We start from the raw sequence: 12,475 nt of genomic DNA on the forward strand, positions 1-12,475 counted from the left end.
TAGGAATCTGGTTCAAACTTTTCCAAACCCGTCTCATCAATGGACTTTCCACAATCAACAAGACTGCTCTCATCAAATGATGTATTTGGAATGAGCCATCCCCAACTAGCAGAGAGGAGGGGGATTAAGGAGATTGAAATTCAAGGGTACGGTGCACTTTGCACACCTCCGTTATTCTCTGGGAGGCATCCACCCTAGATACTACCCACCTTGGGATTAATTTCTTAGGGTCCGTTCAACATTATTGTAAGTTTAATTTCAAGTTTTTGGTTTTATGAATGTAAAAGTTTTATGATATAAAGGGTATAATAAACTTAAAATTAGTCATACTTATACCAATAAGGTCAATCTTGAAAATTGACAAAAGAAAATTGTAAACTACTTTTTCTGGTTTCGATATGTTTGCTTTTGGTTTTCATAAAAAACTGAAAACCAGAAAAAAAAAACGATAACAAACAACCCTTGGTTTTTTGACCTTGTTTGTTACACCTTGTTGGCACTCCTTCACCAAATGAACATTCAGTCACTTTTGACCGTTATACAATTCCAATTAATCCCGTTTTCATGGCCGGTTATGGATTCCTCTTCTTGAGTTATTCATGATTCGGTGCCCTTTCTTCATGAACCCATGTATTGTTAATTTGTTATTGATGTGGAAGAGCATGGTCCTTTTTTACTATAAGTTGCAAAGATGAATATCACTAGGTCTACAACCCTAAGTTTCCAAAAAATCAAAAGTCTCGATGCGTTGCAACCATTGTTGTTAAAATTCCGATCCCGATGCAAATCTTAAGATTATACGATTCTACGATCCGTAAGGACCTCACTGATCTCAATCCTACATAGAATCTTAATTTTGTAGTATCTTTCGATCCTACCCACCCACAAAAAATCACATAGTAGGATCCTAATACGATTCTACGATCCTACGACTCTACGATCTAATCTTATTGTTAAAAAATCATAATGTGATTTCACATATTATATTTCTCCTAATAGATTTTGGTTGCATGTTACTTCAATATTATAATATTCAAAATTTATCACCATTTGTTAATGAAATAATTCATTATTAATTTGTGTAAGTTTTGAACATGAGTTTCTCACCATATTCTAGCATAATTATATCTATTTTATGAAAATTGTAGGATCTTGCTATCATATGATCCGATCCCACCGATTTGATCCTACCAACTCCTACGGTCTAAAGTAGGATCCCGATTCTGATAACATTGGTTGCAACCTTGACGTACTCGAAGGTTGGCCCCAGGTTCACAATTTATTATTTCTAATTTGTAAAATCATAATTTCAATTAGATTAAAATCTCATAGAAAATTATGTATATAGGACTAATACAATTGGAGAAAAAAGTGATGCATAAGAGTTAGAGATCCCAAACAGTAGAAAAACGTTGAAGCCTTATAAAGAAGCATGGCTAACTCACCCTAGATAAGTAAAAGTTCGTAGGGAAGAAGAATGTCAAGTATATATAGATATACTATTTAACGAGTCCACTATACATTCCGTATATGTTAGAGTTATTAGAATCACAAAGTTCAAACTTCAAGTTGTGTTTGCTTCAAAAGAACAAAAGAACTAACGTTCCACATCGACAAAATGCAAGAGTTATTACCCACATTATATTTGTCAAACCTCTTGCAAGCTTTGCTAGAAAATTAGAGGGATGATGGCTCTATATGCTTGAATTTGAGGCTATTGCTTTTTACTAATTTGTACATTATTTGTTTTACCACAACTTGGTTTACATAAGTTTGTTTGAATTGATACATATTCTAATATTCCTACAATCCAAATACCTTGTGTTTTAAAATGGTTGTAATAATGCTTGTTATTTTAACATGACACCTATTCATTACATTGATTACTCTTTTAAAAAATATTAATATTAACTTTTTTATAAATATGAATTGAGATAAATCTCATAAATGTCTCATATAATATTGCTTAAGAAAGAAGCTCAAATAAGTTAGTTTTTACAAATTTATTAATAAATAATCTATGGACAAAATTTGTGAGATGTGATTTTTCAAGTATAAGCTATTTTTAAGACCTAAGAAGTGTGCATATTAGAATAATATGAACTGTGCTTGCCGATGCAAAGCAATACAAAGAGACAATCTATGAACTGTATAATGATTTGCTTGGAATAAACGAATAAATCACCAATGGCTGGAAGATCAGATTAGATGGGACCCACTTGTAAACTAGCCAAAGACAAACTAATCATGTTTGAAACTTGAAACATAACATGTGGAGTGGGAATCTTGCTTTTTCCTCTTCATCTCGGCCTTCTGTTCCTTGTATTTCCAGCATTGGTGTTGCAAAGGGGTGTTAGTTTTGTACCTTTTAACCATTTTTATATCAAGATATCGTTGCTTTCATCATTACATGCTTCCTAGTTTCAATTTTAATGATAGATTTATTTACTTTTTGTAGCCAAAATTAACTAATTATGAATTATGGATTAACAAGGATCTCCGTGAATGATTGTCGGTTCAATGGACTATTGCTAAGGGTATTCAAAAATATCCGATTCGAAAATCCGTCCATTCGATTCGAAATTTGGGATATCCGATCATATTTTAAGATTTCGGATATTTCAATCGGATATCCGGAAAAAACGAGTTTTTCGGATCGGATAAGGATCGGAATTTTTCAAAAATGTCAACGGTTCGATCAGAAAATCCGGTGATCAGATCCGAAAACATGATATCCAATCCGAAAACCCGGTGATCCAATCCGAAAAATTTTGGATCACAATTCCTCTGATCCGAAATCTTCAGATCCGATCCGATATCCGACATTGAACAACCCTAACTATTGCGATCTTAGTTTATTCATAAAGTTGTAGGGATGGAATTTTTATTTAATTTTATCTATATTGTTATTTTTATAGGTTTCGATAGAATATTTTTTCTTTTCAATTTTTTTTTATAAAATACTTAAAATGAAGCAAAAAAAACATCCGTCTATTCTTAACTAAACTTCCTATCAAACTTGTTCGCATAATTTAATAATTTTTAATAGGGGTTATAGCCTGTTCTTTAATGTAATAAGTTACACGTATTAAGAATGAAAATATTGGATTGAGAGAGAAAGGTGATTAATATGGGTCTCACATTGAGCAATGATGTTCCCATACCGGGTATGTGCCAATACCATGGCATTTATGTAATTTTGATGACAAAAGTAATATTAAAAAATTATAATTTTTTTGTTTTTTGGGGGGGGGGGGCTTGTTAGTTGAAATCTTATATCATATCCTAACAATATCTTATTATATCAGTTAGCTATTAAATCATATCTGAACCACATCTAATCATATCAAGTATCTGGTATGGGAAAAGTTTTCCCATATCGAATATGGGAGTATACTTTCTCGTCTCACATTACATGCGCAAATTTGTAGGTGGTCTAGAGACCACGTAGAGCATCATGCTCTCTGTGCAAAACGCACACAACAATTTTTAAAACACCTAATTTTTTTAAACCTAAAATATATGTTCTTTACTATTATACTATGTTTTTTTTCAAGTATTTTTTTTTACCTAGAAAATATGTTCTTTAAAAAAATTATGATTACCTATTTTTTTTGTGAATGAAAATTATACAAGTCTTAATATTGAAATTCATGTTCTTTTTTAGTACTCATGTTCTTTTATAGTTGGAGATTAACACCATACAAATTACAAAAGAACATGTGTATATAATACTCGAGAAACAAAATACTATTATAAATTCATAAATATAAAAATAAGCATGAAAAGAACATTAAGGTATAAAAAAAAGAACACCATATTATTGTAAAAGAACATAAGCATATAAGACTTTGTAGCTTTCAATTATTTTGTTTTATTTTTCCACTTCTCTACCTGTCATTTTCATTACTTGTTTTTTTAGTCCTTTGTTGAAGAATGCATATCGAGCATTTTTTTTGTTTCTGAATTACATATTTACATATGCATATGTTCCGTAATTCTTTTTATGGTGTTTTTTGTTTGATATTTTCATGTTCTTTTTATGTTTATTTTCATTTTGTTGTGATTTTTTATAATATTTTGTATCTCAAGTCTTATATGCTTACGTTCTTTTATAATTAGTATGATGTTCTTTGTTTGGTACCTTCATGTTCTTTTGTATGTTTTTATTCATTTTTGTGATTTGTTAAAAAAATTTATAATTTTTTTTTCTTAAGTCTTATATGCTTATGTTCTTTTACAAAAGGAATTTTTGGGGAGTTATACATTTTTTTTAAAAAAAATTATTTCTTTTTCTTCAAATTGCGTTTGATGTTGAAGGTTATACGTTTTGGAGTAGGACCACGTAGAGGAAGGTGGTCTCTAGTCCACCATCCACTCTTTGCATTACATGAGATATGTAAAGAGAATTCACGTGAAAGGAGTTGGTTTGGGGGGGGGGGGGGGGGGGGGGTCTACAAGGACCAAACTGCATGAGTTGGATGGAGTTTAATTTTCATTTAAAGCAACATGAACTTATTTAGTGAATTGTGTACAATAGCTTACATGATTTTTAATCTAAAGAAGAATAGTGAAGACAAGGCAAGAGATATACATAGAAAGAAACTTGAATATGAAGAGAATCGACATAGTTTAAATAAATAAAGTCAAACTAGCACAAACAAACCATCTAGGCTTAGAAGGACTTCAAATCCATGATATTTGCCTTTTTCACCAGAGAAAGATATGAAATTTAATTACAAAGTAGATTTTAGAATATTATTTGGCAAAGAAATAAATTAGAGAAATCAATTTACTAGCTGACAAATGTTTATAGTTAAAGTATTTCTTTTAAAAATACTATGTATTTTACTAAGTCAAATTATAATAAAGTTTAGAAAACGTATTGTGTCGGACTCGTCCGACACAACACTCTCATCGGACGAGCAACGCGCGCGAGTTATTAAAGACCGAAAAAATGAAAAAAAAAAAACAAAAAAAACACTTTCATCCCCTTCATCCGCTTCATCCGCCATTGTTCAAAAACAAAAACAACCGAAACATATCCAACAGATCCACTTTCTCCCGCAAATCTAGTTCCACTATGAAATCTAGTTCAACCAAGAATGTCAACCGAAGATTCGAATTCACAAATCGAAGTTCATTACAAATTGATCTAAGCAATGAGAATACTGACAGAGATCTCACATTACAAATTGAACTAAACAATGAAAACCGTAACACAGATATCACATCAGAAAAAAAAAGAAAGAAATTACATGAAGAATCAGCTGGAAAAGAAGACAAAGAAACAGGTGTATGTCTAAAATTAATTTTCAATTGCATTTACTCATTTTCAGTTAGAATTTCGATTGTATCAGTTAGTATGTATAAAATTAGCATTTACATTGCAACAAAAGTCTATTTTTCACTCATTAACTTCTTTTTCAGTTAGACTTATTTAATACTCAGTTAGACTTGTTTATTATTCAGTTAAACTTATTTGTTTTCAGTTAATATAGTTTTCAGTTAGACTTATTTAGTTTTCAGTTAGACTTATTTAGTTTTCAGTTAGACTTATTAAGTGTTCAGTTAGAGTAATTTAGTTTTCAGTTAGACTTATTAACTCTTCAGTTAGACTTATTTACGCTTCAGTTAGACTTATTTACTCTTCAGTTAGACTTATTTACTCTTCAGTTAGACTGATTTAGTTAGACTATTTAGTTTCAGTTAGACTTATTTAGTTTCAGTTAGAATTTATTCAGATACATTACTCTTCAGTTAGACTTATTTACTCTTCAGTTAGATTATTTACTCTTCAGTTAGACTATTACTCTCAGTTAGACTGATTCAATTAGACAATTAGTTTTCAGTTAGACTTATTTAGTTTTCAGTTAGACTATTTACTCTTCAGTTAGACTTATTTACTCATCAGTTAGATTATTTACTCTTCAGTTAGATGATTCAGTTTCAGTTAGACTTATTTAGTTTTCAGTTAGACTTATTTTCTTTTCAGTTGGTCCTTAATTTATTTCATTTAGTATAATTATTCTTTCATTTGATACTATTACAATCATTTTCAGCTACACTTGTTTAGTTTTCAGTTAGTGCTTTTGTTCTTTCAGTTAGTGTCCTTATTTTTTGTCAATGAACTCAACAGCTGAACATGAATATCTCAAGTACATCAATGACGAAAATATTAGTAGCAGTTTAATAGGGAGACATGTTACAGATCACAAAGATGGTTACAACTTGTATCAAGCAAACTCAAGAGCATTAGGATTAAGTATTAGGAAACAAACTCTAAGGAGGAGGAGAATTGATAATTCAATATACGAATTCTACTTGGTTTGCTCAAAGGAAGGAGCCTCAAAATCAACAAACAAAATAACAGAACCAAAAAAAAAGACACACAACAAGAAAAACTGTTCAGATACCAGATGTTGACAGCCAACCAAAAGAAAAGGAAAGAAGTAGTCAATGAAACAAGAACAGCATGCAAAGCCATGGTCAGATTTAAGCAAGAAAAACCTGGTCAAGACTTTGTTGTAGTAGCTCTATGAGTTCAGCACAACCATGAGTTGGTAATACAACAAGAAATACATCATCTGAAATCAGAAAGGAAGATAACTGAACAAAAAGGACAACTAATACAAACAATGGTTGAATCTGGCATAAAGCCAATGCATGCATACAACTTTTTGTGTCATGAGGCTGGATCAGAAGAAGTAGTGGGCCACACAAAAAGGGACCATCTAAACTATATCACACAGTACAGAACAAGATTGGTTGAAGGAAAGGATATGCAGAGCGTGTTGGACTTACTTCAGCAAAGAGCAGATGATGATCCTGCATTCTTCTATAGGCTGAAATTTGGGGAACATAACAACATTGTCAGCTACTTTTGGCGAGATTCAATGATGTTGGAGGACTTCAAAGCATATGGAGATGTTATGATATTTGACACAACATATAGGACAAACAAATATGGACTGATATGTGCACCATTTGTTGGCATAATTGCCATTGGAAAACAACAATTTTGCATGTGCTTTCATAACTAATGAAAAGGAAGAGAGCTTTGAATGGCTACTAGAAACATTCAAGAGAGCAATGTGCCAACAAGAGCCAAAGACAATTTTCACTGATCAAGATAAGGCAATGGGCAATGCAATTGAAAAGGTATTTTTCAGTTAGAATTATTTAGTTTTCAGTTAGAATTATTATTTCAGTTAACTATTTAGTTCATTTGAGTTATTATTATTAGTTAGACTATTTATAATTCAGTTAGACCTATTTAGTTTTCATTTAGACTCATTAATTTTCAGTTAGCCTTATTTACTTTTAGTTAGACTAATTTACTTCTCATTAGACAATTACTTTCAGTTAGACTCATTGAGTTTTCAGTTAAGCTTATTTAGTTTCAGTTAGACTCATTTAGTTTCATTGAGTTATAATTTTCATTAGCTTTATATTTCAGTTAGACTCTTTTTTTCATATAGACTTATATTATTCAGTTAGTTATTCAGTTAGACTTATTTATTGTCTAACTTATTATTTTCAGTAGACTATTTACTTTTCAGTTAGACTATTTTAGTTTTCAGTTAGACTCATTTAGTTTTCTTGGCTCAATTACTTCTTTGTCTAATGAAATTTCAGTTAGCATACACTTTTCAGTTAGACTTCTTAATTTTCAGTTGGTCTTCATATTATTTCTTTATTTTCAATTAGATTCACAAGCATTCAAATGAAAGTGATTTCTAGCATAATATGTACTATCTTAAAACAGGTTTTCCCAAATCAAGACATAGGCTTTGCCTTTGGCATATAGAGAAGAACTTTGTAAGCCACTTCGGATCCCTCAAGACCAATGAAGACTTCAAGAACATGTTCAAGAACTGTTTGATGGGGTGTCAAAATGAATCAGGCTTTGAAGAATTGTGGGCGAAAATGATGGAATTGTATGGACACGAGAAAAAGGAATGGTTCGAGCAAGTATATGATCAGAGACACAAGTGGTGCACCGCATTAAATAGGGATATGTTTTCAGCTGGAATCTTATCATCACAAAGAAGTGAAGTCACAAATAAGGCAATATCATTCAATGCAAAAGCAACAACAAACCTGTTTGAATTCTATCATATATTTGAGCAAACAGTGAAAAGATGGAGAAGCAATGAAACTAGTGACAACTTCCGGAACAGAACTGAACGTCCCAAAGCCGTCAAATCCAAATCAAAGCTTCTGAAACATGCAGCTGATGTATACACACTAGCACTGTATAATGACTTTGAAACAGAGTATGAGTGGGCAATGGCATCATTTTTACGAGCATTTGCAACAGAAAACTCACAGCTGAAGTTGTTTGAAGTCTCACCAGAAGAAGATTTCACCAATTCACATACAGTAGCATACGATGAGGCTACAACAGAATTAGTGTGCTCATGTCAATGCTTCACAGAGACGGGATGCTTTGCTTTCACATAATAAGGGTCATGCACATGTTCAGCATATTTCAAATACCACAACAATATATCCTTAAGAGATGGACAAGACTTGCAAAGTCAGCAGTATGGGAGAATGTTCAAGGTTAGTGAAATAAATCAATATGACTAACTGACAAATGAAAGCAACTAACTGAAAAACTGAAGACTCCAACTGAAACAATTAACTGATCACCTGAAAGATTTAATTAGTGAACTGAAAAAAAAAGGCTCCAGCTGAAACATTAGTATAACTAACTGATCCATTAATGTTACTACCAGAACATTAATTGGGGGTTTTGTTTGTGTGTGGAGGGGGATATTAGTGGTGGGGGTTTTGGGGGTGTGGGGTTTAACACTTAACTAACTGAAACAATTAACACACCACCTGAAAGAATTTATAAGCTATCTGAAAATTTAGTTAGTCAAATGAAATAATTGACTAAGAAACATTTATTAAAGCAGACAAGGACCAAAGCCAAAATGCACTGTTGTGGACACCATGGAGACATGCAATAACCAAGAATTTCTACAACCTAGTGTCAATATGTCAATCAAATGAGGATGCAAGAACATTATGTGACAAGTCGTTGAAGGAATTATACAAATCAGTGAAAGAAGTTTTCAAGACCGATCAACAAAAACAACAAGAAATCGAAGACGAAGAACTACGAAGACAAACAGTTGAAAATCCTGAGGTGATAAAGACAAAAGGAAGACCCCCAAAGGGAAACAAGAGAGTAAAAGGACATTTTGAGAAGCGTAAAATGAAGACAAGGCATCCGAACGAATATGGAACAAAAACCCCAAATGTACCTCAAGTTGAATAGTGTTCAAATAATATTAGTTTTCAATTGTATTCCAGTCAGTAATTGTATTAAATTTACACTTGTTTATTTCTAAGCTACTCGAAATTCAGTAATATTAGTATTTATTGTCCTTCAGTTAGACTTGTTTATTTTTCAGCTAGTGTTTCTAGTGCTTCAGTTAGACGTGTTTACTTTTCAGCTTATATTAATTGAGTTTCAGTTAGACTTGTGTATTTTTCAGCTAGTGTTAATTCTGCTTCAGTTAGACTTATTTATTTTCAGCTAATCTTTATACTGCTTCAGTTAGACTTGTGTATTTTTCAGCTAGTCTTAATTATGCTTCAGTTAGACTTATTTATTTTTCAGCTTGTATTAATTGTGCTTCAGTTAGACTTGTGTATTTTTCTGCTTCAGTTAGACTTATTTGATTTTCAGCTTCTATTAATTGCGCTTCAGTTAGACTTGTGTATTTTTCAGCTAGTGTTAATTTTCCTTCAGTCAGACTTATTTATTTTTCAGCTAGTATTAATTGTGCTTCAGTTAGATTCTTTATTTTTCAGCTAGTGTTTATAGAGCTTCAGTTAGACTTGTTTATTTTTCAGTTAGACTTATTAACTCTTCAGTTAGACTTGTTTGTTTTTCAGCTACTATTTACAGTGTTCAGTTAGACTTAAAATTTATATTTACAAATATATGTCATACACTTATTATTATGAGTTAGATTTTTCATTTTTCAGTTGGTGATTGTATTTTTCCAATTAATTTTCAAACAACTTCATTTACACAAATGTATTCCATTCAAAGTAAGTGTAAATGTACAATTCATTAAAGAACACAGATATAAAATGTAAAATGAGTTTGTGCTATTTCTACTGTACATTGCAAAATTTAATGGTGTGCTATTTCTACTGTACATTATAATAATAATAAAAAAAGTTTGGCACCTAAGAATAATGAAATTTCAACAGTTGCTCTATTTTCACTTTGTCTCCAAAATTATTATTCAACACTCTTCTACTTTCGCCTCATGATCCCTCCTTCGCCGTAAAAGTGTGCTTCTTTTCTATTTGTCTTCTTTGATCGATTAAATGCTAATTTATCTAAACAGCCTCTTTATCCTTCCTTATCTTCTGTCTTGCCATCAGTTCAGGTTTCTTTGCAGACCAAACATAACAGTCATGCTTCACTTTCTCTCTCATTTGTTTAAAGGATGGTCCACAAGACGAAGAGCAAGCCTACACCGCTCAAGGTTTTTGGTGGCTGCCTAAAAAATAAAAAATCAAAACTATTAAAAAGTTTCAAAAAATGTAACAATTAAAAAAAAACTAACTGAAAAAACAACAACATCAACTAGTCTTTATAGTGCTTCATTGTTTTTCAGGTAGTCCTTATAATGCTTTCAGCTAGTAATGATTGTGTTTCAGTTAGACTTGATTGTTTTTCAGCTAGTATTTATTGTGTTTCAGTTAGACTTGTTTATTTCTAAGCTAGTCTTTACAGTGCTTCAGTTAGACTTCATTATTTCTCAGCTAGTCTTTATAGTGCTTCAGTTAGACATCTTTGTTTTTCAGCTAGTCTTTCAAGTCCTTCACTAACTGGCTATCATACCTTTTTCTATTAAAAAACTTTCAAAAACAGAAATGTAACAAGCAAAATACTCCCTAAAAACAATAAAGTAATCATACCCTTTTCAGGTCAACAAGTGCAACATGGTTAGTATTTTGACCGTCATACAGCTCCATGGTTTTGATTGCATAGACACCACAATCAAAATTGTTGTCCTTGCTTCTCCAAGGGAAGTAAAGAGTTGATGTTTGCCAATGGTGGAGACGATCAAAATCACGACATCTCATAGTTCTTGCATAAAAGAATCAAAAGCACGACACTGCATTTGAAGATCAAAAAGTAAACAACAATTAAAAAACAAGTAATAAAATGGAACAAAAAAAAATACAAATGCTCATAAAAAGGTACGTACAAAGTATGTAAGACCGTTAAATTCCTCATGCTTATATCTATCAATGTCCTTCATGTCTGTACGATTGTCAATATTTTCAATCCTTTTTGCTTTCTTGTTCAGCACCAAGACAGTATAATGATCATCCTTGTGAACAGGAACAAAAATCTGGAAGATAAACATAAGATGCAAAAGCAATAAGTCTACCTGACAGAGAACAAAAACAAAATGAAATACTAAAAACACTAGCTGAACTAAAAACATACACTAACTGAAAACATAAACTAGGACTAACTGACAAGTAACATACACTAACTGAAAGAGAAAGATACACTAACTGACAACAAACATACACTAAATAAAACATAAAATAATACTAAGTGAAATCAAAACAAATAAAAAAATGGTTAACAATAATACAACTAACCAGTTCAGCTTCTCGAATATCATTCCCTGGAAATGATTTCACCCATGAAGAAATAGCTTCCTTACATTTCTTGTTGAATAAATCATCATCTTTTGTAATAATTTTTCTTTTCTTCCCATTCCTTCAACTTCTGATCATACTGACTAGTGCCCTCCAGCTTCTTCAAAATAATCTCATTTTCAGCAATCTCACTCTCAAACTGAACCTTTTTTACCTTCTCAGCACACAACCAATTGATATAGTTCTACAACAAAAGAAAATAGATATTATGACAAACTGAAAGACAGAAGATAACCAACTGAAAAAATAAATTTAGTTTTCAGTTAGACTTTTTAAAATGTCAGTTAGATATTATTTATTTTCAGTTAGATTATTTAGTTTTCAGTTAGACTTATTTAGTTTCAGTTAGACTATTAAGTTTTCAGTTAGACTTATTTAGTTTTCAGTTAGACTCATTAAGTTTTCAGTTAGACTCATTAAGTTTTAAGTTAGACTTATTTACTTTTCAGTTAGACTAATTTACTTTTCAGTTAGACTCATTTAGTTTTCAGTTAGACTTATTTAGTTTTCAGTTAGACTCATTTATATGTCATTTTAAGTTGGTGAAATTTTAAGTTACCATTTCACTATTTCAGTTAGACTTCTTTATTTTTCATTAGACTTATTTATTATTCAGCTAGACTTATTAGTTTTCAGTTAGACTTATTTAGTTGTCAGTTACACTTATTTACTTTTTATTAGACTGAAAAAATAATATGACCAACTGAAAAACATAACATGACAAACTGAAAAACAGAAGATGACCAACTGACAAAATACT

The 12,475-nt window shown here is 31.3% G+C and overlaps 1 protein-coding gene across 2 annotated transcripts; it reads left to right on the forward strand.

Annotated features, from left to right (window-relative positions):
• The first annotated feature begins 8,450 nt into the window (after window positions 1–8,450).
• On the forward strand, window positions 8,451–9,448 carry LOC130589717 (uncharacterized). Of its 2 annotated transcripts, none has more exons than XM_057391222.1 (2): window positions 8,451–8,568; window positions 8,925–9,448. In XM_057391222.1, exons 1-2 carry the CDS (start codon window positions 8,475–8,477, stop codon window positions 9,290–9,292), a joined length of 462 nt encoding a protein of 153 aa, XP_057247205.1. In that variant the 5' UTR covers window positions 8,451–8,474; the 3' UTR covers window positions 9,293–9,448. The 2 variants fall into 2 exon arrangements, with proteins under 2 accessions (XP_057247205.1, XP_057247206.1); XM_057391223.1 differs by having other exon boundaries at window positions 8,928–9,448.
• Window positions 9,449–12,475: the final 3,027 nt, after the last annotated feature.

Source organism: Beta vulgaris, chromosome 8 (genome assembly GCF_026745355.1).
Source record: "Beta vulgaris subsp. vulgaris cultivar EL10 chromosome 8, EL10.2, whole genome shotgun sequence".
In the NCBI taxonomy this organism is placed as follows: Eukaryota; Viridiplantae; Streptophyta; class Magnoliopsida; order Caryophyllales; family Amaranthaceae; genus Beta; species Beta vulgaris.

Excerpts from the sequence above, each read along its gene's own strand:
- LOC130589717 (XM_057391222.1), top strand. The coding sequence starts at position 8,475 with ATGCACATGTTCAGCATATTTCAAATACCACAACAATATATCCTTAAG. Across the intron at positions 8,569-8,924 it reads AGTATGGGAGAATGTTCAAG|CAGACAAGGACCAAAGCCAA; the intron begins GTTAGTGAAATA and ends CATTTATTAAAG.